This window comes from Gavialis gangeticus, unplaced genomic scaffold (assembly GCF_001723915.1).
Source record: "Gavialis gangeticus isolate Ggan-Ray unplaced genomic scaffold, GavGan_comp1, whole genome shotgun sequence".
NCBI lineage: Eukaryota > Metazoa > Chordata > Crocodylia > Gavialidae > Gavialis > Gavialis gangeticus.
Window position 1 is genome coordinate 79,706,287 of NW_017729034.1, and position 26,857 is coordinate 79,733,143.

At 40.9% G+C, this 26,857-nt stretch overlaps 1 protein-coding gene across 4 annotated transcripts in view; it reads right to left on the bottom strand.

Moving 5' to 3' along the window:
* ESR1 (estrogen receptor 1) overlaps nucleotides 1-26,857 on the bottom strand; it is a 339,043-nt gene that overhangs the window by 252,455 nt on the left and 59,731 nt on the right. The window contains exons 1-2 of one of the 4 annotated variants that reach the window (XM_019527362.1): nucleotides 12,879-12,959; nucleotides 7,153-7,657 (exon numbers count right to left, since the gene is read on the bottom strand). In XM_019527362.1, the coding sequence (XP_019382907.1) occupies nucleotides 7,153-7,657; nucleotides 12,879-12,924 (551 nt within the window). In that variant the 5' untranslated portion in view covers nucleotides 12,925-12,959. Of the gene's footprint in view, nucleotides 1-7,152; nucleotides 7,658-9,375; nucleotides 9,504-12,878; nucleotides 12,960-26,857 lie in introns of those variants that run through there. The other 3 variants (XM_019527360.1, XM_019527364.1, XM_019527361.1) reach the window with 3 other exon arrangements.

The following is a 26,857-nucleotide window of genomic DNA, read 5'->3' on the forward strand; positions in this document are numbered from 1 at the left end:
GACCTGCTGATTTAAATATGTCCAGTCCCTCCAGAAGTTCCCTGACTAGGTCCTTGCTGACCCTAGGCCTGGGTGTGCCTCCCATGGGACCTACGGGAATCCCAGTGGGGGGGATGACCAGGTTCCTACTCAGAAAAATGGAGGCAAAGAAATTATTAAATAGGTTAGCTTTGCTGTCTGGTGCGATGACCAAATTTCCTAGGGTATCCTGCAGAGGTCCCACATTACCCAGTACCTTCTTTTTACCCCCTATGTATTTAAAAAAGGACTTCTTGTTGTCCTTGATCTGGGTAGCTAGTCCCAGTTCCATCTCTGCCTTGGCCTTCCTGACCGACCCCCTACAGTCCCAAGCAACAGAGGTATAGTCCTCCCTGGTGATGGCCCCTCCCTTCCAATGGGTGTACACATCCTTTTTAGCTTGGAGACGTTTCCAGAGGCTCAGAACCAACATAGTCACAGCTTGCGCAACACAGCAGCAAAGAGCAGGCAGGAAGAACTTGATTAGTCCTAGGGAAACCAGAGAAAAAGTAGGTTTCAGTAAAACTGTCCACTGAATCACTACCAATTGCAGCTTACAAATGGCTGCTCTCTGACTCAGCTGACACCTTCTAGCTCTTTCTTCATTGCCTTATCTTTTTCTGCAAACTGCATTTTTACAAGAAGAAAACCTGTGGTCCAGCCCTCTGCACAGATACAGCATTCATTATTCCTGAACAATCTCTGACAAATATTTATCCAGTCTTCTCCTGAAAACCCAACACAAAAGAGTTTCCATAACTTTCCTAGGCCACTTGTTCCAATATCCTGCAGTTCCAACTGTTAGGAAGATTTGAGTTTTATTCCTGAGAATCTAAATCTGCTTTGCTTTAGTTTTAAGACATTGACTCATGTTCTGCTGCCTGTGGCAAAGGACAACAGTTGCTCTCTTTTCTGTATAACAGCCTTTCAAATATTGGAAAACTGCTCTCATGTCCCCCTTCATCTACTTTTCTCCAAACTAAACATACCTAGTTCTCTCAACCTTTGCTCATACAGCTTTTATTGCCACCCATTACTATCTTTCTTGCTTTTCTGAATCCTCTCCAGTTTCTCTCCCTCTTTCTTAAAATGCAAAGCTCAGACATGAAACAATATTTAAGAGTGATATGATCACCTCCCATATGTTGCATATAATACTTCTGCACGAATAATGCAATCCAAAATTGCATTTGCTTTTTTACTGTAATTACATCACACTGCTGACCCCTGCTTGAGCGTGTGTTCCACTATAACCACCAATGCTTCTTGGCAGTGCCACTGCCCAGCCAGTTATCCCCCATTCTGTATTTGTATATTTGCTCTTTTTGATTTCCTAGGTGTAGCACCTTGCCATTGTACTTGTTGAATTTCTGACAGACCCTTCCTCTTAGCTTTGACAATACCTGCTAAGGTGCCAGCATTAGCTCTGATGTTCATGTTGTAGATGCAAAGGGCACTGGTGCAATAAGCTGATGCTACATCTATTAGGCCAGGCAAATATGGTCACTGGAGTCTGCTGTGTCAATGGCCCTGATGCCTTAGTGATCAGCATCAATGACTGGTGCAGATTTCAACAGGATTTGCTTTTCCCTGCCTTCCTCTCAGTGGATTAAGTGTGGTGTTCATGTGGAACACTCACAGTTGAGGAACGTTTGGATATTTTGTGGGTGGCTTTTTTCTCTGGATAGAGAAGGCATATGTCATTTAATCAAGCTAGGTGAGTCTTACCCAAATGTGCTTCATCTAAAAAGATTTTACATATCAAAGACTTACCAGAGTTGTAGCCTTTCCTCCTAATAAAGAGCCTTAGATGGGGGTGGGGGGAGGTGTCTATCACTGGTTAGGTAAGACAAAAACCCTTAAGGGTTTGAAGTCCACTATGAACTCCAGCACATCTTCCTGTTGTATGGGGAGTTGACATACAGAGAGGAATCCCATAACATTTTTTTTAATAACCCCCAAGGAGAATAATAAGATAAAGAGGTGAAGAATGTCTTCATGAGTTTAGAAATTGAGTTTACAGAGAATATCATGTCAGATGCTTGCTGAGTTCCAGCTTGCTGCTATGTGCACTACAGTGGAAGGGAGAGGGGGTCACAACAGCTCTGCCCTCTATTGCCTTGCAGTGAGGGAGATGGTATTGCTATTCAAAAGAATCTGGTCCCATGCCCTAAGGGTGCATACATACCCTCAGTGGGATCCACACAGCTATATACTTGACCTAGTGCATATTAGATGGCCCCATCACCTTCAGAACTAATCTAAGCACCTCACAATCTGTAATGGATTTAGCTTTACAGCCCTCCAAAGAGGCAGGGAGCTACTAAACCAGCATTTCTCAACCTGTGGATCACAACCCAAAAGTGGGTCACATGAATATATGAAAGGGTTGTGAACAAACTTGAAAAATGGATTCTTCTTTAAAGAAGAAAAACGTAGGAAATCGTGGCTCTTCCCTTGCAGGCTGGTAGAGCTCCAACCTGCAAGGGGCTGTTTGCCCCCACCCACACACACACCCACCCCTACCCCACGCAGTGGAGGGGAGGGGACAGTGGGTCAGGAATGAGCAGTGGGTCAGGACTAGCCAATGATATTTACAATTGGGTCCTTGTACAAAAAAGGTTGAGAACCACTGTATTAGACCATTTTACTCTGTATAACAAAAATAGCCAGTTCTGTAAAACTGAGAGGGAGATCAGAACAGAAAAAAATACAGTATTCAAAGATGTATGCCAGGGTTCCTATATCACCACTAACTAAATCCAGCCCTGGTAACAAAAGATACTTTCCGCTTTCTACAGAAAAGTGTTTCTGGATTCTACAGCACACTTCATACCATCTCAAAAGGAAAGAATCAGCCTTGAATTTTTGCTTACAACTGTTTGCTCCATATATCAAAAGCCACAATCATAAGTTGCTGAAGAAATCAAGCTAAAAAAAATGCAATTTGGACTAAGTGGGCTCCCTCCTTATTCCTGGGCATTTTGATTATCCTCAGCAAAAATGGGGGGGAGGGAGGAAGAAAAATCCAACAGTATTTGTTATTTCTTTTCAAGTTCTGTTTTAGAAGAGCATTAAGAATTAATCTGTGATGACAGTGAGAGAAAACAGCTAAGAGAGATTCTTATAATAATTCAGATTTAATAGGCTGTGAATTTATTAAGTAGCTGGAAAATTTTAAATGTACTTTATTTATATTAACTTATGCTCAATGTTTGAAACAATAGAAACATTCAGGATTTACATTTACCTATCACCACTGAGAGAGTGGAAGGTAATTTTTACATAATATTTCATATAATATTATACATTTAATTTTGATTGTGCACTGTGATATAGACTCCGATATCAGCTTGATGCTTGGTCCTATGTATTTTTGTGTGAATTTCAGCTAAATTTGGATATAGCTTCAAATGCAGACTACATGAGCATAGACAAGTTTTTACTTTTTAATCCTTCAGAAGCGCAAACTATATGAAATAACTTTTCAGTTTTACTTTAGAACAGAAAGGGTTAATCTGTTGTTGTTTATAGAGATTTAGACATGATAAATTAGCCACTAGATGGCTCCTTTGGTGTTTCTTGAATGAGAGAAACCTGTTGAAAAGTACAGGGAAATTCAACAGAAAAATCAAATATAATACCTGAAATCAAATGAAGTCACTGAATTAGTTCATAGCAAATTCCCCATTTACACAAAATGTAATTACAATAATTTCATTAAGTGTTGAGTAGTGACAATGAAGATAAAGCACTGAAAAATAGTCAGAGATAGTAAAACATACTAAAAATGCCAAGCAAATTAGAAGAATATCAGTACTGCTCCTTCCCTATGATTTGAATATACTAACTTTGTAAGATAAAGAAAAGATATTTTAATTGTACACACAAAGCAATGAGGACTTAGGAATTGATAGAGCCAGGCTAAAGAAAACACAGTTTGGGGTTAGCTGGGCTCTCTCCGTATTTCCATTTACTTATATTCTTTGTGCAGATTTCTGAATACCAGAAGGAGAGGGAATCCAATTGTACTTGGAATTGTTGTTCTCTTTTTCACACTTTTGTGCTACAAGGTACATAAGCTCATAATTATCATGCACTGAGATTCAAAGGAAATACTACAATGATAACATGCTGAGAACTGCAATGAAAATTCATTTAAAAATCAAGTTCAAGAGCTTCGGAGTTCATACTTGGGTCTCTTCATACACACAAGTGCACACATACCCACATGCAAAATACCACATACTTTCAATTTAGGTTTTTCAGTAAAATGGGACAGTGCAAAAGACCATACATATTCAGTTTTTGCACATAACTAGTTATTGTTCCAGTTCTTTGGGATCAGAAAACATAGTGTTTGTATCTCAAATGTTATTGTGATGCTCCAGTACAAATATTATGATGCCATACATGCTATACAAATAGTGCAATATTAAAACAGCTGTATAAGAACGCCAAACTGGAAGGGACTTCCTGGATCGTTGGGTACAGTCTTTTTCTAGAACAGGCAACTACACCGCATGACACTTTTTATTAATTGATTAAGCTCCATCTTAAAAGTAATTAGGTTTTTTGCCTTTACTACGCGTATTGGAAAGCTATTGTAAATCCTCAATACTCTGGTAGTTTCACATTTTCTTCTAATTCCCAAGTTAAGTTTATGCATGCCAGGTCATACTGTTCTGCTGCTCACTTTACACAACTATTCCCACTAAAGCCAATAGGACTGCTAGTCCAATAAGTAAATCAAGGCAAAAATGGGTGAAATTTGTCCCCTTCTTTCTTTTTGGAAGTGCTGGTTCTTCAACCCCGATTTTATTTTTATATGCCTCCTTAAATTGCATACCTATTACAATTATTTTAATGGGCTATTTGTGATTGAGACTTATGCTAAAACAAGGAAGATATAAAGAGCTATAACATTTTCAGAGCTATGCCTTGTTAAGACCAACCCTACAGAAACAGAAACAGCAGTGCTTTTTCCAATTTAATTCAAGTCATCCGGACGGCTGTCAGTGTAAGGCCATCAGTATAGACAATCAAACTTCAGTCAATCAAACTTTTAGTATAGTAGAAACTTCATCATTACACTCTGCTCCGACTACGTGAAAAGGTACATTTATAGAATTTAAGGCTGGAAAGAACCATTAGACTTGTCATTAGACCATTTGGTCTGACAACCTGTATATCACAGGTGATTAAACATCACCTAATTAATCAACTGAGCACAGTAACTTGTGTTTGACTAAAGCAGATCCTCCAGAAAGGCATCCAGTGCTGCTCTGAAGCATCCAGAGACAGAAAATTCACCAATTCTTCGGCAGTTTATGAATAATCCAATGGTTGTCCATGGTTACCCCAATGGTTAATCAGGCTTAACATGACAAGAGTGCATTATTTCCTATTTTACATCTAGTTTCTGCTTCCACCACGGGTTCTTATCACACCTGTCTGCTCCTTATTAGGGAACTCTTTGTTACCCAATATTGTCTCCCTCTGGAGGGACTGATTCTTTGTAAACAGCTCCTCAAGCTTCTTCTCAATAACCTAATTGCTCTAATTAGCTCCCATTTCTCACTGTGAGGCATCTTCTTCAGCTCCCCCATCAGTTTTGTGCCTGTTTTCTGCACCCTCGCCAAACTGCGAAAAGCTTTATCAAATTATAGACACTGGAACTGGACACAGCATTCCAGTAGCAGTATTGCTCTTTAGGTGTCCACAGATCCCATTAGCCCCTTTTTGGCCCAACGGTATAATAATGGAAGCTCATGTTGAACTGCTGGTCCAAAATGACCATTCAATCCTATTCCAGAGTTACAGATACATCCCCACATTACGCAAGTATGGCTTGCATTCCTTACTTCTATAAATACAACTTTGCTGTTGGGTATATTAAAATATATTTTATTTGAATGAATCCAGCTTACTCTGTATGATTGTCCTGTCATTATTGGTACTTCTCATTCTGCCAATCTTTGTGCTGTTTTTTGTTCCAGCCGATAAACACATCCTTTTCACTAACTGTTATTTTTCGCCTGTTTTGGGGCCAGATCCTGCCCTCCTTACTTGGACTAAATATGACTTTATGCTATGAACAGTCCCACTGACATAAAGTACTATTCAACATGATGAACAGTGGTAAACTCTGAGCTTCTAAACTGGAGCAGCAGTTTTCCTTCAGTCTGCACTTTGTTGCTAGCAATCTGACCTTCACTTCCCAGATAAACTGACACAGACATATATCAAAAAAGGAAAAAAACAGCTTTTAACATCAACTCACCATAATCTAACACAATATTCTGCCGCAAAACTATGTTACCCATACAAATGTTAAAATTGAGAAGAGTGAGTTGCATTCCTGGAATTTTTACAGTAAGGCAAAACATTTCCATTATGTTTCACAGGATATTTTGTTGTTGTTGTTGTTTCCACATTAAAAGGGACACAGGAGACCTGGCATCTCTTAATGTCATTCTATATGAGATACTACATTTATGAATTCTCTGCAGCTGCAGTGTGAGCCACGTTCCACCACCTCATCCAAAAAAAAAACTTATATGTCTTAGCAAGTGCAAAAATATTAATGGGAATGAAATATAGTCCCCCTTTCTCCGAAATGGGATATTTTTAGCCCAACTGCTCTAAATGTATTCTACTGTTGGGGGGGAGGGGGGACCAAAACAAGAAGCTACGGAGAGAACTGCAAAAATACGCTGTCACTTTCCAAATAGTGCTAAATGCAAACAACTAAACTTACATGGGATTCAAGCCTGACCAAAAGTGATAAATTTCTTTCTAGTATATTTCAGACTCTTTCTTTCATTCACGGTTTCTTTGTTAGGTTTTTGTTCATTTACAGATTCTGAGTTTAGGCTTGCTTTCCCCAGGCATACATCTCTTCATTTTTTCCCACGCATACGGTTTTTAACATTTACACCACCAATTACGCTATTGCCAAACACCAGCCATTTTGTTTTATGTCATGTTATCGCTTATAGTCTAATAATTTGCTTATCTCTCCATTGATCAAATTACACAGTCTTTTATAAAAAGAGACAATTCAACATATGTGTGTCTCAATTCTAATTTGCACTCTGTAGCACATTAAAATAAGGCAAGAGCAAGATTTACCTGTAAAAAGTTGGAGGGGCAGCTTCCCTCATTCCAAAGCCGCTTTGATCATTTTCAAGGTAGTACGGTACTTGTTGGCTATGGTGATGAATGAACGGAGAGAGCTGGGGCGCAGTTTGTAAGAACACCACTGGGCTCGGAGGGACATTGTTCAGTGAATGAAACCCTCCCAAACTGCTGGATCCATATGAATCAGAAGTAGGGGCATAACTGAGGCTAGTAGAGCTGTACACTGGAGCAGCAGTGGCAAAATCATAAGTGGTGCCTTCTGGGTAGTTAAAAATGCCTGTCTTGTTGCTCTCCACATACATCTCACTGAGCGAACGATCTAAGGGAATCTTCAGCTGAGGTCTGCTCAAAGTCTCCAGTTCAGTGCCTTGAATCTGGTGCAGCAGAGTAACTCCAGAGGTTTTGGTGTGAAGGGTCATGGTCATTGTTAATGGCAGCGAGCAAGAGGCATATCGGTTTTTATTGTCAGCAGACAAATCAGCAGCTGGTAGCCCACCTGAAAAAAGAACAGATCCTAGTCTGAGGCTCCGCAAATATCATGTTAAGGCAGCACTGCACAGGTATTCATGTAATCTCAGCAAGGAGGAGCATACATTCAAATACAGCATTAGCACTGAGAAAACTCTCTCCCCCCACTTCTCTCTCTCTCTCCTTTCTCTGCAACTTTTAAGTACTTCTCATCTGAGCTAATATGCATTACAAAGGTGCTGGCCATAGGCCAGGAACTCTTGCCTTGTGCTGACATTGGTTTAAACATCATTTCAGAAGCAATTAGTTTTGGAGTGATACCAAATAATTGTTCTACTACACTTTACTTCACTCTTATTAGTTGTTTAATTTTTCACTTCACAGGGCCCTGATGCTCTACGGTGCTTAAGGCAAAACAGTACTTATATCAAATTAGGAAGACTAGTCCAGTGGTCAGTCAGATTACTGCTTTTTATTTTCCCACCAGGCTCCAATCTATCTCTGTTTATCTCTTCTCCCGTATGATTCATTTTCATGTTTGCTAGAAATATGTAATGTGTACATTGTAATGACCCTGGCTAGGACTGTGCTGTAACTGAGATATGGCTGAGTACAATGTGTGTGTACATGTGTGTGTGTATGCAGCTAGTCACAGTCAGTAAAACTCCATTTAGAAGAAATTAATGGATCTACTATATCTATGTAGGAGAAAAGACACATAAATACACTTTCTGCAATTATGATTATTCTTGTTATTTAACTGGCAGCTGAATGCAAGAGGAAAAAGAAAAGAAAATCCTTTCAGATTCTCCTGTACATCTCTGCCTGCTTCTTGTTCATCATGTAAAATCAGAGCAACATAAGCTTAAATATGAAATAAAGCATCAATTAGACCTTGCCATATTGAATCCCAGATAGCTCATCAAAAATAGGGTTAATTATGTGAAACATGAATTGAATATTAACAAATTTAATAGGAGTATTTTCTTCCTGATTTCCTAGTGATAAACATTTAGGACACGTCAACTGAGACACCAGTTTAGAAAATCCAAAAAAATACAAAAGGTCCAATTTTTCAATAAAATAAAAATGTCCCACTTAAAGCTACTTTAATACTAAGCAAGAAAAACAGAATTATACTGAAAAAGTGTGGCATGCATGTGTCTTCTGGTAATCTTTTTTCACTGTATTTTAACTTAACAGAAACTGTTGGTCCTGCACCAATCTAATGAAAACCTCTGAAAATTGTTGCAAGTTCTCTAGCAATGCTATTATGGTCTGTGGTTCAGTTGGTACAATGGATTGGTTTAAATACCTAACACACAAATACAGGGCTCTGGTTAACATGGCTTGAATATTAATATAAATCATACCAAAATAACTACATGCATCAGACAACCATTTGAAAATCATGTTAATCAAATAGGGTTTAAAGAAGTATAGAAATATCTTTGCAAGTTTTAACATGAATTAGTTTCAAATCAACTTTACAATAAATGGTTTAACCTAAAGAAAATAACTATTAATATAACATATCAAAGCTTTTGCTAAACAAGAAAAAAATAACCTGTACTTGTAAGATTTCACAGAAACATACTCAAACTCTGCATACACACAGCAGCATACACTTCAATGTATATGCACTTGATAGATTCCCCCCACTTTCTACTCCCAACTCAAATTTCAGACTGTAGACTTTGATCAAATAGATAACAATATTTAAATAAGGCTGAACTAAACACATACCTAGTTTTTAAAAAAAGATCAGACAATCATACCCAGCAGTACAGAAAGTCTTCTAAGAAATATTCTGAAAATATGTCAAAATGTGCAAATGTGTGTAAGAAAGAGTGTGTGTGTGTGCACGCGTGCATGTGCATGTGCAGTGTGCATGTCAGTTTTTGCGAGGGCTCATGAAGCAAGCAAAGCTCTCAGCAGCTTCCTGAATACAAGAGCCAGTAGCTGTGCTACACAGACCATAATGCATGGCAGTTTACAAGTTTAAGGTTAGTTACTGCATGCAGAGTCATTTAGCATATCTTGAATATATTTAAACCACAACATTATCTAACATGATCTGCTCTTATACTGCATAATTTGAGAATTATGTTTAATTTTACTATTAGGAGGGTAGTACACATTTCTAAAATATGCTACACTTGTACATTTAAGGTTTGATTTAAAACACTGTATGATTTTATATTGTTTTATTTGAAAGATATGACATCAGCATATAATAAATGTTACATTGCCCTATAGTTGCAAAAACAAAAGTGACTTGACTTTTGAACACAATGCCATGAAATTTGAATGTTTAAAAGCAAAAACAAATGGCATTTTCATTGAATTTGCCATGGGCGGGGGGGAGGGGATTAGAAGACTAAAGCTAAATTCCATCATTTACAACTATTTGCTAAACGGCATTGAAAGGTTTTGTGTGGTACGACAAATGGAAACAATAGTACAGAACCCCGTCTTTTCCCCTTTATAGCACTTTGGTTCAAAGTCTCCGTACCAGCTCTGTGTAGGCTAGTGTATGGAGCTGCAATGATGGCACGCAGGGCAGGGTACAAAAGAAGGATGAAAACATGGAAGTAAAATTTACCTGTACCCAGTAACAGCTATGAAACTGATGCAGAGTATCTGCAAAGAAATTTAAGCTGTAACCAGCTGTCAGTGTTTCCTGCAACACCCAGCCTACCTAGAAGGTACCTGTCCTGCTGAAAAGGGGCTTAGCAAGCCCTGACAACTACTCTGGAAGTGAGCTTGTTACCGCACCTGAATGTAAGGGAGGTGGGAGTGGCTCTCTTCAGTGAGGATCTAGGGGGTTGAACTAAGCAACTTCTGTTGCAGGACACCGCCAAACCTGGAAAGAAGTTGCCCCCAGATTTTCTTTGTTGCAGTTTGTTTCAGGAGGTTATTTTTTGAAAAAAGTCGTTTACTTTGCAGCACATAAGACTGGTGAAAAGTTTCTAATAACTTGTAATATTTTATACATTTACTTTTTTCTCTAAATCTCAAAGCAATTTGTAAAGTTGTAGGTCATATTTTACAGATAGGTGTAACACGTTTAAAAGGTTTTGTGCACAATCTTGCACACACAAAAATGAAAGACCCAGTATTTGAAACAAGGTCTTTGTGCTTAGAGGCCAGAGTTTATTCTGCTATGTACAAATCCAGCCTGGTCACTCCGATTTATTGATTCTTAGATTTCCCATCTGCGAAATATACCTAATACTCGTACTTGGCACTTTTGCTTCAGTGGATCCCACAGTTTTTAATAAAAAAGGGCACAGTATCCCATTTTACAAACATCCTGAAAATAATTATGTGATTTGATAACATTTGTGTGGGCAGTTTTTAAAATACAAATTGCCACTTACAGTCTGCGCATTAAGGATACATATAATTAACTAAATGGTTAATTTAGCCCACATCTGCTTGCTACAATGCCTTTACTTAACTCATATGGATCAAAAGTGCTTTAAATATCAAGTAATATCAACTCTGCTGATTTCAGACCCAGTGCTTACACTACTAATGCACGTTCAATTGTAGCCTGGCTACCAAATATCTTGGTGTCTGATTTCTCACATTTGAAAAAGGCTATCTTGCTATATATTTACCTAGAACTCACATACAGAACAAGGCCATCTCTCTCTCTCTCTCATAAAATGTGAAGAGAATTTTTTTTGAAAAGCTTCATTAGTGACATAGTGACATTAGACGTTCATTTCTAAATTAAGCATTTAGATCAGTTTTATCTAATTTGCAAAGAGTAGGAATATGCAAATAAAAGTAGTTATCATGCAAAAGTGGATAAAGAAGCTAATACAAGAACAGGTAGAGGAAAGAGAGAAACACAGGGGTACTGCAAAAGGAGAGTCAAGCCTCTGTGGGCATGTGTACACTTGCATATTAATGCATATGAATAAACTCTGGAGCTTATTGCTCCAGAGATTATTGTTCCAAGGTGTGTGTCTTCAAATGCGCCTGGAATCACAGCACGTTCAGCTGAGTCAGAGCAGCCCCAGCTGGCTCGGGGCCTAGGGAGTCAGCTTGCCACTCTAACCTGGCTCAATATGCTACAGAGGGGCTGGCTCTGGAATGAGGATGCTTCACTGTAGGGCTAGGCAGCAGGCAGCCCCTGCACTGAAGCACCTTCATGCACCAGCCAGCTGGGGCAGTGTTTACATATGTGCTGCTGTGGAGTTTTTTACACATTTACACATGTGCTTCTATTAGGCTGCAGTAAAGTAATTTACTCTGCAGCAGGATAGTACTTGTATTTACAAGGGACTTGTATTTACAAGTACGATCCTACTTCAGAGTGACTTTACTGCAGCCTAATGGGGTGCGTGTGTAAACGTGAGACATTTACTGTGCAGCTGATTAGTGTACTGCACAGTAAAAGTCTCATGTAGACACACTCTGTAACTGCAATGTATACACTTCATTTCAACAAGAAAATCAAAGCAGAAACTAGCTATACATGTGCTGATTTTCATGGTGAGCCCAAAGCCTAATACTAAGATTCTGAAAGCAGTCTGCATTTAGATGTGTATCTTTTATTAATTCTAAATGAAAATGCGTAACTAACTCCTCTGTACTGCTTTAATATTTCAACCTAGAATTTTGCTATTCAAGACACTTCAGAGCTATGCAGTGCAGGTCAGTGTTTCCATAATGAAGGATTCACTCTGAACTATGCTGGATAGAATAAAATACAGAATGGACTAACTAAACACAACTTTATGGTTAAAATAAATATTATTTGAAGTTCATGGATCTCTCTTAACTTGAGAATTGTATTGGTATTTTTTTCCCCATACTGATAGCAGTCCAAGCCATTTCAGGTCACTAATAAAATCTGCTGGTTTGTGGTTATCACAGTTCTTCTAACTTGGTTGATGAAAACTGATCCTCTAATTATCTTAATATAATAAACATCAAATTAGCAGCTGCATTCAAGCTGAGTTTTGGTTCTATTTTTCCACTGACAATAAACTGATCAGCTAAAACATAATACTAAACCAAATTTAGGATGTTACAGTGACAAAAACATGGGTATACTTCTATTAAAACACCAACCTTGAGACATAGGTGAGGGGAAAAACCACGAAGGGAGAAGTAGCCTTTTTGCACTGATAAAAAATGAAATGACACCAGCAGGATGTTACATGGGCTACTGAAACAGAAAAGGGCAAATTGGTGGACAGAATTATGAAAGAAATGACACAGATCCTTACCATAAGAATGAAAAGGAAATTTGAGGGTGTCCAATCTTCTCTGCATTCTCACCTCTAGAAGTTTCTGACTAAACTAAAAGCCCCACTTGAGAATTAGGGAGTGCTAGATAAGAAAGTCACACTTAAAAACCAAACAAAAACAAACAAAAAGATCTAGCATGACCCTGAAACAGATTCTTGATGCTGGAAAAGAAACTACAGCAATTTAAGAGAGGGAGTGATTAAGGTAAAGTAGCTGTTACATACAAATTATTAGAACTGCAAAGAACCCAAAAGATTCTGAAGTGTCCCAATCAACTTCTCTCCTCCTTTTCCCTGGCTTTCAATTTTATTAGGAATCACAACAAAAATAGCAAGCTCAGAATTAAGAGTATACTGTAAGTTTGCCCCAAAATTTGCTGAGCATGAGACCATACACTTCATTGGTTTGACCCCACACTATAAAAACAGAAATGTTTTTAGCTGCTGCATTTAAAAAAAAGAATCGATTGCACATAATAGAAGAAAGAACACTGTGTTTTTCCAAGAATCATCCATAGTACTGCAGAAAAATAATGCTGCTTTATTTGCCCAGTGAGGAAACTCCTAGAGATAGACACTTAGGGAACAGCACCATCTATCCAACTACTTTATAAATCTTCACTGCAAAAGAACATAAAACCTTCAGACCACCAGACCAGTCCCTTAGGAGCTCCTTACACCATTGGCAAAAGATTAGCTCTTCAATATATTACTTATGGCTTATAATGTTTGAATGTCCACATGTTGACCTGGGAAACATCTGTTCTGCTGTTTCCTGGTAACCTGCTGTAAACATGATGAGGACTAAGAGGCTGAGACCTAGGATGCCCAGTTTTACATTTAAATGTTAAGTTAGCTTATATAATAATGGGGGAATGGCTAATTTCTCATGCAAAAAGTTTATCTAAATTCCCAAATGAAAAATATATATGTTGGAAGCAGCTGCTTAAAATATTTTTTAAATTAAACAAATGTGTATGAAAAAGTTAAGTTGGTTAATTTTTATAATTTTTAAACATTACAGTTTTTGGTGATTCTTCCTGCTTGCTCTTTATACTAAATGAGGATGTACTACATATTTTTTTCACTGATTAGCAGAACATGCTGCTTTTAATATGATCAAAATGTTAAGGGGAGGTGGAATTGATCATATATTCTGTTCCTGAAATGCCTATTTCATTCAAAAACTGATCAAAAGAAAACTGTGAGCAAGACAGCTAATATTAGCTCTCATTAAAGTTGTCTTTTGCTTTCTATTTTAAAAGCTATTTTTCAGTTACTTGTAGCATTACTAAACTTTTAGCCACACAAGCTCGAATTTTAAACATTAGCATCTACTCACTCTGAAATGTTTCAGAAAATTTGAGCCAAATGAAGCCATTTCTGGGCATGAGGTTAGAGAGAAACGCCCTGTTTAGCCTAGGGGTGTCAAAGATACACACACCACATCTGGCCCATGGAGACTTACCATCTGGGCCACGGTGCTGCCTGAAGGTCCAGATGGAACTGGTCTGATGCATGCTGTGTGTGGTCCACAGGGCCAGTCTTGGGTGTGCTGCATGGGGTGCCAATCCAGGACATGTGCTTCATGTGGTGCCCATGCCAGACCAGCCCTATGTACTGGCTCCAGGGCTGGTGCAGATGGGCTCACAAACCCATCCTGAGCCTTGGAGCCAGTGCGTGCCTCAGACTGGCTCTGTGCACCACCACATGCAGCATGCAGGGACTGGATCAGCACATGCTGCATGCAATAGGTGGGCTGTTCTGAGACCCACAGGCAGCACTGTGAGCTGAATGACAGGGCTCTCCCTAAGATAAACAATGCCTTTCTTCCTGACTTTGCTTCTCAAAATGGTTCCTTTTATCTCAAATGTTCCAAAACATTTCAAAGAAAGGTAGGCTGATATGTAATATTTGAGCCTGCATGGCTAAAAGTTTGGACCAGGGCACGCAGGAACAGTTTGTAGAACTTATCCAGCCCACCGACTGGCCCTGCACCCCTCATCTGGTCCACAGGGCTGGATGAATTTGATACCCCTGGTTTAGGCCATGCTAAAAATTCTGATGAACTCCTCTTTGAAATGCTCTTAGCAGTTCACATAGGAATGAGCTGAGTTTCCTGGGGTCTGAGATGCATCATCACCAGCCTTTTCTATTTGGGAGTAGGAAAAGAGACCTCTTCCCCAGTGCTGATGTGGAACCTCTTCCATCACATCCAAAGAGTGAAGAAAAAGACCTTTGTTTAAATAGGACCTCATAAAAAGGGATGGGGGAAGTTATCAGAAATAAGCATGGAGATGAACTAGATGGTATAACCAGTTGAAAATTTGTCCAAGACCATAAGGTCTGTAGTAATACAAGCTAATGTATGTATTAAGCCAGCCAAGTAGTTCCTCCCGAAGGGAGCTGGAATCACAAGAACTGGTTCAAATCTCTTGCCAGCCTTATCAAAACAACTATTTATGCCCCAAAGTAGGATGAGATGACTGGGATGTTATGGTGGGTTGCTTTAGCCTCTTTCACCTCTAAGAAGTGCTGTCTTGGTAAGTTAGAGTATCTGTAGTAGAGAAAAGAGGGCTGCAGGATCAGTCTTTGAGGTACATCTGGCTGTTGCCTTATATGCTTCCTTTTGGGCACCAGCATGTAAGTGCCTAAAGAACAGGATGTTGCCCAAGAGTCCTTCAAAGTATGAAGCACATTACTTGCCTTGGTGCTGAACTACTTTGCTCCCTATAGCAATAAGTCTTCCACAGTGGCCTGTGCTTCATGTGGAAACCCTAATCCTTGCATCCAGCGTTTCTCAAATGTGGTGCTTATAACTCCACCGCTTCAGTGCTCATGACAAATCACTTTCTGGGCTCCAGTAGTGGACAAACCAAAAAAAGGAATGCAGTAGTCCCATTCAGACCATGAGCAAGGCCAGAGTATAACAGAAAACCCGATATCCTAGGTCTAAAATAGAACAAAATAGCGTTGGGTAACAAGGAAAACACAATAGTCTCGTTGTGTGTTTACTTACCTTTATGAAGGCCCTGGCATCTAGTAGTCTCTGGTTAGGTCCTGGCATTCACAGCCAATTTCACAACCAAGCCTTCTTTTATAATGACAGGATATGCCATCCCCTAGGGGAAAATGTTCTGGCTAATATCTAGATGCAGGTGTTTCTATCTATGTATTTTCCATGACAATACTGCCTGCCTGCTATTTCTGAAGCATCTTGCTGCAGGATAAATTTCAAAGACATCTGAGCTACACAAGACAGTTCTTTGCACAAACAGTCTTTCTAGAAGGCCTTTTCACACATTTCAAAGTAACAGACCCTAGGGCTTCAGTCTTTAATCATATCCATCAGGGAGGTTGCTACTATGATGAATCTCAGCACAAACCTACAATATTTTGCAAGTCCCAGGAATTTCCAACTCTTTTTTTTTTTTTTTTTGGATCCTTGGAGCATTTAAGTCCTAATTCTAGTCCTTCAGATAAGGTGCCATGTACAAACTCTCCAGAGCCTTCCTGAATGGCAGGAGGATTATACAGTAGACATGCAGCATTTTCCTTTTATTTGGTTATTTCAAATTAATTGGCCTCACCCATGTTGTTACAGTATTTTGTTAGCTTCTGACATATCACCTACTGGTTGGACTCCATACCAGGAAGTAGCAAGACTTCCCAGTCTCCAGATTTAATTATGCATGTGCCAGAACCCTTGTTGGTAGACCATCCCTGATCCTGTTGAGCATTAAGGAAATTCCTCCAGTCCCAGGAACAGAGAATTGGAAGGAGCTCCTGGGCCATCAATCCTAGTCCCTTGCATTCATAGGCAATCAAACTTACCTGTGGAACCCCCCAAGTCACCAGTTCAACACTACCCTCCAACACACACAAGACACACAACCAGAAAAAACAAGAACACCATACAACATACTCTGTAAAAGAAAGAGACAAGGACACAGCCAAAATCCTGCCACTGCAATGACTGAGAAGCAATTGGCCAATAGGTGCTCAACTCATCTTAGGGATCATGCCACATACTACAGAGGAAATAAAATATACCACAGTCCTTGCCAATCTCATGTAGAGGGAAAATTCCTTCCTGACTCCAGACTTTCAGGGAGCTTGAAGTTACATTACACGTCTTTGTCTTATGGCTCTGTTCTCACAATAGGTTCAAGATAACCCACAGCTGTATCCAATGCAGGAGTTAAAAGAGGGAATATGCAGTATATGACTGGATACCTCCTACACCACAAATAAGAGGGGAGTGAGGAATTGGTCATAGTGGCTGGGGTCCAAAGCAATACATTTTTCATCATCTTTTTCAAGGTCTGGTTGACACACTCCACCAAACCATCTGTTTGCCAATGAAGTCTGAGAGGTCATCATTTTCACACTACTATGTACAGGTTTCCCTTGCTTTATGTGGGTTCTGTATGTGCAAATTCACTCTTATGCAATGACCCTTTTTATACTAAAAATTCGTTATATGCAAGGTAAATTCACTCTTATGTGATCAGTGTGGCGGAAGCCCACAGTCAGCTGCTTTGTGCAGTGCATTGTGGAAGTGGCACACACCAAAATATGGTTTCCTGTGCAGATCTGTGCTCCTCACTCATTGTCTGTGACACACGTTCCTCCCTATTTTCATAGTGCCCTGTGCTTGTGTGTACTGTCTGCTGTTGGTGAATACCAAAATTCTCTTGTAAAAGTGGTAGAAATAGGTCTGGGAGGTCAGTACAATTGAGGTCTTTGAATGTATCACTATTAATTACATTGTAAAGTGGGTTCCCTTTACGCAAATTCAAGTTATGCACCGTTTTCCAGGAACGCATGTACAACATAAAATGAGGGAAACCTGTATCTCTTTCATTAAATCGTGACATGAAGTTGGTCACAGAGTAGTTTAGGCTTCCCAAGGCACTCTGGCCCTGACAAAGAACCTTACCAGTTCCCTGCTGATAGCCTATCCATCAGTAGAGTACCCAGTGATATTATCTCTGGGTATCTTGTGGAATAATGAAATACCATTAGTAGTTCTTGATATCTCACTGTACTTTTCTCTAGGGGCCCAACCAGGTCATTAGCTAGCCTTTCAAAAGGTTGTCCACCAGAGGAAGAGAAACTTAAGGGGCTTTGCCCACCTTTTTAGGAAAAATGTGTTGACAGAGCAGGGAGGCACAAAAGCCCTAGACCTTTTTATAAACCTCACACTTGAAGCAGCCAAAAAGAGTGGCCAGGGTTTTCTCATGGCCAAGATGGTCCGCAGAAAGAATGGCACAAGCTAAATGCTGAACTTCCTACCAACTGAGTCTTGGAACTGAGATCGGTGATCAGATCTCCTCCATCTTTCTCCCACTGGTAAAGTCCTTATGCCTGGGGCCCAAACTTATGCTATGAATGGATTAATAATGGCTTCTTACTTCCCTATGTACTACCAACAGCAAGGCCAAGGCCCATTTCTCCCTCTTTGTCTCTAACAAGGTTGGAACACTGTTAGGATTTCTTGCAGGGAAGTGGTACCATTAGATGAGTTTTAGAGAGCTTCTTGTTGGATGCTTTTTCCTGGATCCTTATCTACCCCTACCAGGTCCAGGGGCTTATATGTCCTCCCCCACTGGACTCCCAGGTGCCCCCAAATCTTTCCAGCATCTTTGTAAAGGCCTTGTCACACCTTACACTATGAGCCACAGTGTTAGTGTTGCTTGGAGTCTGGAACAGTTACATCCTGAGGCTAGTAGGGGTGTGTGAAGCTTTGGTCGCTGATTCAATTCAGAGAAGATTCGGCCAGATTCAGAGGCCAAATCACCGAATCCAAATCAAATCAGGAGGCCCAAAAAAAACTCTGAATCGATTCAGAAAAGATTTGGAAAATGAGTCAGAGATTTGGAGATTCGAATGGCAATCTTTCAGGGGAACAGAAACTGAGAAGAATGAGGGGGAGCAGGGGGAGAAAGACTGACATCTGTAGCTGGCCAGCTGACCATGACCATGGTTGTCCATGGGTGGGTATTTGTCATACAAGTGACCCAGACCCCCTTATCAAAAGTAAGCTCCAAATACAGTATTTGGCAGGAAAGATCCAACCTTGGCCCAAAACACAAGGCTGGTCCTTCATTGTGAGGCTACTTTGCGCCCCCAACTTGGCTCACCCTCTTGGGGGACTGCCAGAAACCTACAGATTCACATTCTTTTTTGGGCCTCACACATCCTGGTTGCCCTGTCACAACTGCCCAAAGTCCCCAGAAATTGTAAGGAGTCTTCTGATTAGAATTTTAGGGCCCAAGGTTGGACTATCAAGCCCTTTGTTCTCTCAGCTAAGTCATCCTTCAGCCCAGGCAAATGCTTTCATCTGAACTGCATTTTCTTGCTCTGTCCCTATGGTCACCTTCCAACCACCTAATTCTCCATAAACCTTACTGCTTTGACTTGGGCCTGTGCCCAATGTCTCAGTGCCTAGTCCTTGGCCAGAAACACTTGGACATATGAGCTCAATGACCTAAATCTTGGTTTAAGTTTCTGCCTATAACCACCTCCACCTCTAGTTTTTGGGCCATCACAGATGGGTAGAATCTCAAAGGGTACCTCTTGTCTTAGAATCGTTGCTGGTATTCCTTCTTCAGGGGTCCAGTGCAGTCCAGTACAACCACTTCCACACAAACATAGCCTTGTATAGTGACCACATCAAGTCCTCATATATAACCTGTCCTGCTCTCATAAGGTAGGGGACTTACAGGATGCCACACACCGCACTGAACCTGCTGAAGCAGTGGCCACCACCCACTCAAACAACACAGAAAAACCATCCGGGTCATCCTGCAAGCCCATCTTCAAGAACCTCACTGGTAGAGCTGCTGTATCATGGGCCCTGGAAGAGAAATACTAACAGGCTCCAATAGCTGCAGCAAGGCTTCTGCTTGATGAATGAGTTTTTGTTGCTGCTCCTTTTGCTGTGTGCCTTACATATGGAGCAGCTGTCACTCTTGGGTGGCCATCTGATGCTCATGCTGCTGGCTCTTGGTCATTCATTTTAGCACGTGAACCAGATCCATATTGCCAAGAAAGCAACATCCAACAATAGCTTATTAAAAACATTCATTCCCAGCCAGGAGGCTGCTGGCTGCAGGAGTACTGTTCAGACCCTAAGCAAAGCCTGGGTTAACCAGTAAACCAGAACCTAAGTAAAGCCTAGGTAAGAAGAAAACCAGTATCCCTGGTCAAAATAACAAAGTGTCACAGAGCAGGCATGACTGAATGTACCACCACGCATTAACGATTTGGTGGCCAGCTTCAGATCTGTATAACCCATCCCAGGGAATTGTTTAAAAAATACTAACAACCAATTATTAAAATAGTCCTCAAGTTCTATACACAAGGGAAACCCCCATAAGACATCAACAGTTTGGGGCATCAACAAGTTCCCAGAGAATACAACGATTCCTCAAATTCACAGTAAATGTACCAGAAAATTTAGGGTGGTGTTACTTTAAATGCTATCCAAGAAGCTATTAGACAGCTCCAAACAGTAAAGGGTTATGGGCTTTGCTAGTGGATACTGCAACAAGCATGCCTAAGAAATTATGTTATTAGTGATGGTATTGACTAATAATGTGCAATCATAACCTGCAAAGAAAACCAGACCAAGCTGTGCATCATCCCCCTTACTATTGTGCATAGTATAAGGCTAATCATGAGCTTAAAGTTAAGTATGTGTTTAAGTACTTTACTAGATCAAGGCCTGAACCCCTGACCTCACAGACACATCCTCTACCATTGCAAAAGTCAAAATTAGCAACTGTGGAAGTAATATTTCACGCTGCTAACTTGCAAAAATATTTTACTGCTTTCCAACACTCTATGCCTCAGGTATGAGGGCTTCCTCTTACTTCAGGGAAACTTTCCAGTCTTAAAATTGACTTAATAAATCTATAGTCATGTCCACTGGAGCCTGGACCAAAACGATGATGCCAAAAATCTTTCAGTTATAATTATTATTTGTACTGCAGTAGCACCTAGAGGCCCCAATCATGAATTAGACCCCATTGTGCTAAGTAGTGTACACACATAAAACAATAGGTACTTGTTTCAAAAGTACAGATTTAAATATCTAGGGTTATAATGCTAATGAATCAAAGCAATGCCTTGAAAGAAAACAGTTGACCACTACTTCAACAAACTACAGACGAGCCTGATAACACTGCAGAATCTACCACTTTCTTCGTGGTGTCATATTTTTTTGGGATCAGGAAGGAATTTCTCTCCTAGGTCAGACTGCCAAGGACCGTGGGCGTTTTGGCCTTTGTAGCACAGAGCATGACCTACTTCCTAGGATCCTCTGAATATAAATCAACCAATTATTTCCCTGTTATTGCAGTGGCAGACCACTGATAGTGCCTTTGTCCCCCCTACTTTTAATTATGGCATGTTATAAGGTAGGGACAGCCAATCTGCAGCACACATTCTACAAGTGGCACAGGCAGTCTGTGTGTGTGGCATGCAGCAGATAAGGGAGAAGCAGGCAACACAGCAGCAAGTAGGGCAGGGAGCAAAAAGAAGAGCAGCAGATAGGGCAGAGATCACAGGGCAGGGAGCAGAAAGCAGCACAGCAGACCAGGCTAGAGAAGGGAATCAGAGTGGCACTCAGGGAGGACACAGGGCTTAATTTGTTGCACGCCTGCCAAAAAGCTGGGACCCCACTGTTCTAGGGTGTTTCTGGTGTTTCAGATATTTGAATCTTATAGTTGTATATGAGTTTGAAGTAGTGGTTTGGGGGATTTCTTGGTTAAATCATTGTTGGGGAATGGCCAGAATTCCCTTTCAAGTTTTATATTTCTATTTCATATATGTAAAGACTACTTTACCCTTTTCCAGAGAAAAAAAATCCATGAATGAAGGTATCAAACCACTTAAAAACAGGAAATATATGAAGCTTATGATCAGCATCGGTAAGTTGCAATTGTCCAAGGAAGCTGTGGTTACAAACTTAGAAGACTGTAACTATCGCATCACTACATATATTACAGGTATGGCAAAACTTCAGTTCTTGGCCATCACAATATGGAAGATACACACAAAAACTCCCAATCATCAAGTATTGTCCAAGCAACATCAGCCACTACCATCAGTAAGGTTCGATGGTCACAAGCTGATGACAGTCACAAGCATGGGATACCCTTAGCACTGTTGGCAGTTCACTTAAAGTTTTCCAAGTTGCTTCTATACTTTTCTAGAAAGACAAAAATGCATTGTCATCTCTCAAGCGGAACAAATAGGACCTCAGTGAGTCGGTAACAGTTGCTCTTTCTTGGCAGATGTTAGCTTGTTTAAGGCAGAGAAGATCAAAGGACATAATTTGATGCCAAAAAAGAAAGGTCAGAGTTATTTCAGCATTCCCTTTTCTTTATTTGTTTTTCTGCATTGTTTTCTGCAGCAAGATGGAGCTCTTCCTGAAGTAGATAGGTCAATAATGCAGTGGCTGTTTTGTAATCCAGGCCTTCCAATAAATTCATCAGAACTATTTGAACAAGTTTTCTGTGTTAATGAGGGTATGAATGCACAGTTTATACACTGTGCATCCATACCCTCTTAACCACGGGAAACTTGTAGCACTGCAACCAATGAATTGAAGAAAGAGAAGGAATGTGCAGAGGTTGTTGACACGGATGACACCCACAATGAGAGTAAGGCCATTTTGGTTTGGTTAACATTCATTTAGGTTTTTTTTCCTACAAATGAAATGAAATATTGTTATTCATATTGTTCAACTAAAAACTGACAGAGCTGTACCTGAATATTCACCATAACTATAACCTTAATTGTGTACCACTGAGTACTGGAACTAGAACATGGGGGAAAGAAAGTCTGCCTTGCTTCATGGCATATTCCTCTCCAGTGTCCTAAAATGTTATTGCGACTCCTCTGCAATTTAATAATAGACTTTCAATCACTATAAATGGGACAGGTTGTGGACCACTGGAGCTGCGGCTGTGGCTCTACCCTGAATTAGCAGGGCTGTAATAATTATGTCTGGTTTAGTGGAAAGGCAGCATCCGACTAATAGCAATGGCAAGATGTCTCTTTGTGGAAGCATCTCCTTAGTCTAAGGATGGACCTGCCAAAATGCATTCTGAAACTTTGCTAAAAGCTAAGAAGGTCTGAGATGGAAAGGGAAATGGCAGGAAAGGGAGCTATCAAAGGGCCATCTGTATATCAGATCTTCATTCTGCATGGAGGGAAATTGTAATCACTGTGGGGGCTTTGCTTATTATTTGTGTAAGCATAGATTCATTAATTGTGGCTGTATTTACCCAAATGAATACTATGTCCCTTCTCCTATTAATAATAAGCCGGGGCGGGGGGAGTTGTTTTATTTTATACACAGACTCACTGCTTGTAAGAGGGGAAGTATTGCCTGTATTGGGCACCCAAAGAAGATACTTTGTTTTTCCCAGGTTTTTGAGTGGGGGGTTGAGCTGCTGATGTAAGAAGAACATCTAGATATTTGAAACCCATGTTTGTAGCTACCAACAACACAGAGCAGTAGATTTATATATGTAACTTCTGGTGAGATGCTGTGACAACTTCTTCAGTGAGACTGACTCCTGCTTTAAAATAACGAATGCATTTGCAATAGCTGGAAGAGAAAACATATGTGCTATTAATCACCAAGATTGAAAATGCAATGTACCTGCCATGGAAGTCAGGAAAAACTGTTCTACTCATGATCAGATAATTATACACACGCAAGCTTTTTTTCCCCCCCTCTGTGGCTGCATTCCCTTGGAGCATCTGATTTAAGTCACTTTTGAAGACAAAATATTTGAGTAGATGGACTATTACTGTGCTTCAGTAAATTTATACATCTAAATATAAGTTCTTGCAATGCGTTTGTGCAAAAACTAATAATGTGATTGAAACAACGCACAAGATACAAACTGATTCTTTATCAGTCGTGTTTTGGAACATTATTGTACTCTCTGCTTATATAACTATCACCAATATAAGTCTGTGCCCAACAGTTAGTGAAGCTAAGACAAGTGTGATTGTCCTTTGTTTCTGTGGCTAGCTGTAAATTCAAAATAGTTTTAAAAGCTGTTTTAAAAATAATTGACTACTTCTATATTTTCACTAGCCATCATTGCAAAATATTTTGGAATTACAAACAGCAAAATAAATATTGTGCCATACCTCTCTCCAGTTTCGATCTTGTTGTGCAACAGTGCACAACCACATTGTATAATCCCCATACACTGTAGCTCATGTCTTGGAAAACAAGCAATTAAAAGATCTTTTGTATTTCATGTGGTCCTAATGAAAGAGTATATAGTTACAAAGTATTTGCAACTGGTGCAAAAATACCATACTTATGCAGGACTGGATTCTACAGTAATTATTTTGCTGTTAGTTAGAACATTCCTTTAAGTAAGGGCCACTGAAAGATATTCATATTTTAGATTAAAATCTGGTCACATCATTTTACTAAATATTTCAGTGGGTAATTTTTTTTCCTCTTCATGTTTGAGACTGTTGACTTCACCAAGAGATTTGTGTTTATGGTTTCAGGATATATATTTTTGTGATGAGCTATTTTAGAGCATTTATCTTAGGAGTTACTTCAACAGGTGGATTCCTTGAGCTTGTCCCGTAAATAAGTTTTATTAGTTTTGGAAGGCTAATGAGATGCTGTGGTTAGCTTTTGCTCACACTGATACTTGGCTAATGAATATGTTTTTATTTCTAATATAATGGTTTATTTAATGCAAATTCAAGCAAAATGCAGAAGTCCCAAAATGTCTGAAGCTTGAAATAGGATCACAGAAACGTAGGGCTAGAAGGGACCTCAGAGATCATCTAATCCAGCCCACTACTCAAGACAGAAGCCCCTGGGACTAAACCAATACAACAAAAATGGCTTTGTGTTTTATTCTGGGTGATTTATAATATTGGTTAATTCTTGATCCTCAGTATATTTCAAATCCTAAGGTCAGTGACAAGTTAAATATATACCTGCATTATAAGATCCAAGCCCCTTGCTCTAATCATCTTTGATGTATAGAATTTCTACTTTCACTGCAGAAATTTTCATAACATAATTAATTCTTAACAGTTATGTTAATTTGTGCCCTTGGTCAGCTGAATCCGTTTTACCCTGCGTGGCATATGTGGCCTCATTGCTCTAGACTAAATGGCTAAAATATGCACTTAGCCTTCATTACAATGTGGTACTAACACCCAACAGGGGTACTCAATCCCTAGCCCATGAGCCAAATCCAACCTGGGGAGCCATGTAATCTGGGCCACAGGGTTCTCCCTCAGCCTAAAAATTGGCAACAGGGAAGTTCCTGTAGGGATCCCCATGACCCAGACAGCAGATCCCTACATGCTAGATCAGGTGCACCGGGGAGCATGGGGATGATCTAGGTGTGTAAGGCCAGGCTGACATGACACAGGACCCAGCCAGGGCATGTAGGACCAGGTGAGAACAGCACAGGCCCAATCCAGGTCCAGTCATAGTACAGAGGTCACAGAAGGAGTGGTGCAGGCCTGATGCAGGCATACAGGGCTAGGCGGAGGCAGCACAGGGCCTGACTCTGGCACGTGAGGCTCAATCCTGCTAGTCATAGGTGCAGGGGAAGCACTGCTGCTTCAGGTGAGGTGGCAGAAGAGGAGGTGAGTGGGGGGGAGGGAGCTGGCACACTGGAGGCTGGAGAAGAAATGCCCGTCAAGAATGATTAGCAGGGCATGGCTCCAGCAGAGCAAGCGAAACAGCCACGGAGTGGGGCGGGGGGGGAGGGTGAGTGCTGCAGTGCCACTCACAAGAGGTGCTGGCTGCATGCCAAGCAGCAGAGGGTAGGAGGGTGCACAGGGCCAGATGCGGAGCAGGGGCGGAGATTGCACATGACTAGATGTGCAGTGGTGGCCGCACAGGCCAGTGGGTGGTGGTGGTGGCTACCACTTGCAAGCTTCCCCGCCCCCCCCCCCTTCCTGGGAGGCAGCAGCATCATGGGGTGTTAGATGGTGGAGCTCCATCCCCACCTGTCCCCATCCCTCCCATTATTCTTGATGGGAAATTGGCTAGTATTTCTATATTATTTTATGTTGTAAAAGATTGATTCAGTTATGTTGAGGGTGTTGGATGTAAGGTGCCATGCTTAGGAATGATGACTGGGACCCTGAACTATTACCAGGGATCTGGGGTTTCCATTCATTGCAGAAAAATGCAGAAAAACACAGATTTTCTCATTGAACAGAGAAAGACATGGATTTTCTCCTTTAAAGGAGAAAAACGCAGAAATCCATAGGTTTCCCCTTTCAGGCTGGCAGAGTTCCAACCTGCAAGGAGCTGCTTGGGGCTGCGGAGAACAGGGAGGGCGATTGGAGGCAGGTACATGCATGCATACATGCACACGGCAGCCAAGCAGCAGCAGTGAGCAGCTCCTCCAGCTTCCTGCAGGTACACCTATGAGGCTTGGGAGAAGGGGCACAGGAAACACATTGGGGCGGTGGGGGGCACAGGCAATGCATCAGGAGGATAGGGAAACACAGGCGATGTGGCAGAGAGGGATAAGGGGACCAAGATGATGCGGGGGGGCACATTCCCCCACCCTACAAGATATCTGTGCCTACAGCAGGACGCAGGGTTGCAGCTAGGCCAAACCAGCTCTGGGCAAAAGTCTCCTCCATTTTCCAGCAGGCAGGACCCAGAGCTGGAGGAAGTGCTGCACCTTTATGGCTGCCAAGGCATGGCAGCAACGGCAATACAAAGTTGTGCTTCTGCTGCTTCCAGACGGGCAGGGGGTGCCTCACCTTGGCAGCCATGGCAGTGTGGCACTCCCTCCCACACTGGGTCCCACCCACTGGCCTGCAGAGATGGCTCCTGCCCAGAGCTGTTCTGGTCCGTCTATGGGTGCAGAAATCTCACAGGGCATGTGCCTCCCACCGCTCTGCCGTGTTGTCTGTGCCCC